The following is a 2,239-nucleotide window of genomic DNA, read 5'->3' on the forward strand; positions in this document are numbered from 1 at the left end:
CCTATAGAAACCAGCTTGTCCCAAGAAACTCCGAACACCTTTAATTGAGATAGGTGGAGAAAGATTAGAAATTACATCAAACTTCGCTCGATCGACCTCGATCCTCTTTCATAGATTTTATGCCCGATACCATCCCTTTCTTCACTCATGAAGTGCATTTCTCCCAATTCGGCTCATTAGTCTCCTCACAGCATTTAAGCACTCGACCTAGACTGTAAAGACAGTCATCAAAAGAATCACCAACAATTGAGAAGTCATCCATAAAGACCTCAAGAACGTCTTCCACCATATTAGAAATATCGACATCATACACCGCTGAAAAGTAGCCGGTGCATTATAGAGATCGAAGGGCATCCTGCGGAAAGAGAACGTCCCATAAGGACACGTAAATGTCATATTCTCCTAATCCTCAAGGGCGATGTTGATCTGACTGTAGCCCGAAGACCCGACAAGAAAGAAATAGTAAGACCGTCCCGCAAGCCGATTAAGCATTTGATCAATAAAAGGCATAAGAAAGTGATCCTTGCAAGTAGCAGTTTTAAGCTTGCGATAGTCCATGCAAACTCTCCAACCCGTCACAGTATTAGTCGGAATCAACTCATTCTTTGCATTAGGCACCACTGTGATGCCGCCCTTTTTCGAAATACATTGAACTGGGCTCACCCATTTACTGTCAGCAATAGGGTAAACCACTCTAGCATCTAACCACTTGATGATTTCTTTCTTGACGACTTCTTGCATGTTCTCATTCAGTCTCCTTTGATGTTCCACACTTGGCTATCCTCCTCTAACTGGATTTTATGCTCACAGATCCCAGAAGGAATCCCCCGAATGTCTGCTATGGCCCAACTAATAGCACACCTATACTCAAGCAATATCTCCACTATCCTGTCGATCAGCTTCTCAGTCAGTAATGCTAAAATAATCACTGGTAACGTATTATTTAGACCAAGGAACTCATACTTCAAATGTGATGGGAGCTGCTTAAGCTCAAGCTTCGGGGGTTCAACGATAGGAGGCATTGCTGGAGGAGGTGTTCTATTTTCCATATTAAGTGTAAGCTTCTTTGGGTGGTAATAATATGAGCCCAACCAAACAAGAGAATTAACCGTCTCTACATACCCCTTCATATCTTCAGCATCAAAATTTATAAGAATCGCAGCAAGAGCTTCTCCCAAACTTTCCTCTTCCATCTTAAATTCCACAGCTTCATCAATAACATTAAAAGAATCAATCACCGAAATGTTCTCATAAGCACTAGTAATTCATCCCTTTACTTACACAAAAAGTAACTTCCTCATCATTGACTCGAAATTTTATTGTGTTCTTTTCCGAATCCGTAAGAGCTCTTCTTGTAGTAAGGGAAGGTCTTCCTAGAATAATATGAATATCCTAATCAACCGGACAGTCAAGAATCACAAAATCAGCGGGAAACATAAATTTACTAACCCGCACAAGAACATCATCAACCATGTCAACCGGCCTCTTAATAGATCTATCATCCATCTATAATCTCACATTATTCGGCCTTGGCATCCCCAAGATCGACATTCTTGTGAATGTAAAGGGCATCAAATTTATACGCTAATTATCACATGTGAGCACGAGCAAAATCATGATACCCAATAGAACGAATGGTGGCAACGCCCAGATCTCCTTTCGATAGCGTAGTTTTTGAAATAATGGAACTCACAAAGCAGAGTTAGACTCATGGTTTCACGTTGCGCCATTTTCTTCTTGGTCAGCAGGTCTTTCAAGTACTTGGCAAAATCGAGCATCTCCTTGACAAAGATCCAAAAATGGAAAGTTCATATATAACTGCTTCAGCTGATCATAATATTTCTCGAACTTAGCATCTTCCTTCTTCTTCACCAACCTTTAAGGAAAGGGAGGTTTAGATTTGAAAATCTGAGTTAAAGGGAGGAGAGCCCCTTTTACAGTTTGCTTGCTCTTATCATCAGCCACCTTCGAACTTTTTGGAATATCAGTAACTTTTTCTTCATGAGGAACCTCATCAACAGTAATTGGTGCAGCAAACTGCACCTCGTCCTCTTCATGAATTGGCTCGAGATCAATACCCTTCTTTTCAACACTTTAGAGCATTTTATCAATCCGAGTACTAATAGCAAACACACGGTTAACACTGCCTCCCCCATTCTTCGGATTCAAAATAGTATCACTAGGAAGTCCTCCCTTTTTAGGAGGGCGCTGCTCTCTAGAAATATCTCGCATCTGTGAC

General features: G+C 41.0%; 1 protein-coding gene across 1 annotated transcript; it reads right to left on the reverse strand.

Moving 5' to 3' along the window:
- Positions 1-402: 402 nt before the first annotated feature.
- Positions 403-741, reverse strand: LOC132048991 (uncharacterized). Its single transcript, XM_059439672.1, has one exon. The coding sequence runs from the start codon at positions 739-741 to the stop codon at positions 403-405; it is 339 nt and encodes a 112-aa protein (XP_059295655.1).
- Between the last annotated feature and the right edge of the window lie 1,498 nt (positions 742-2,239).

Source organism: Lycium ferocissimum, chromosome 3 (assembly GCF_029784015.1).
Source record: "Lycium ferocissimum isolate CSIRO_LF1 chromosome 3, AGI_CSIRO_Lferr_CH_V1, whole genome shotgun sequence".
NCBI classification, from domain to species: domain Eukaryota; kingdom Viridiplantae; phylum Streptophyta; class Magnoliopsida; order Solanales; family Solanaceae; genus Lycium; species Lycium ferocissimum.

Bases quoted from the DNA above. Each gene is read 5' to 3' on its own strand.
- LOC132048991 (XM_059439672.1), bottom strand. From the start codon at position 741: ATGCAAGAAGTCGTCAAGAAAGAAATCATCAAGTGGTTAGATGCTAGA.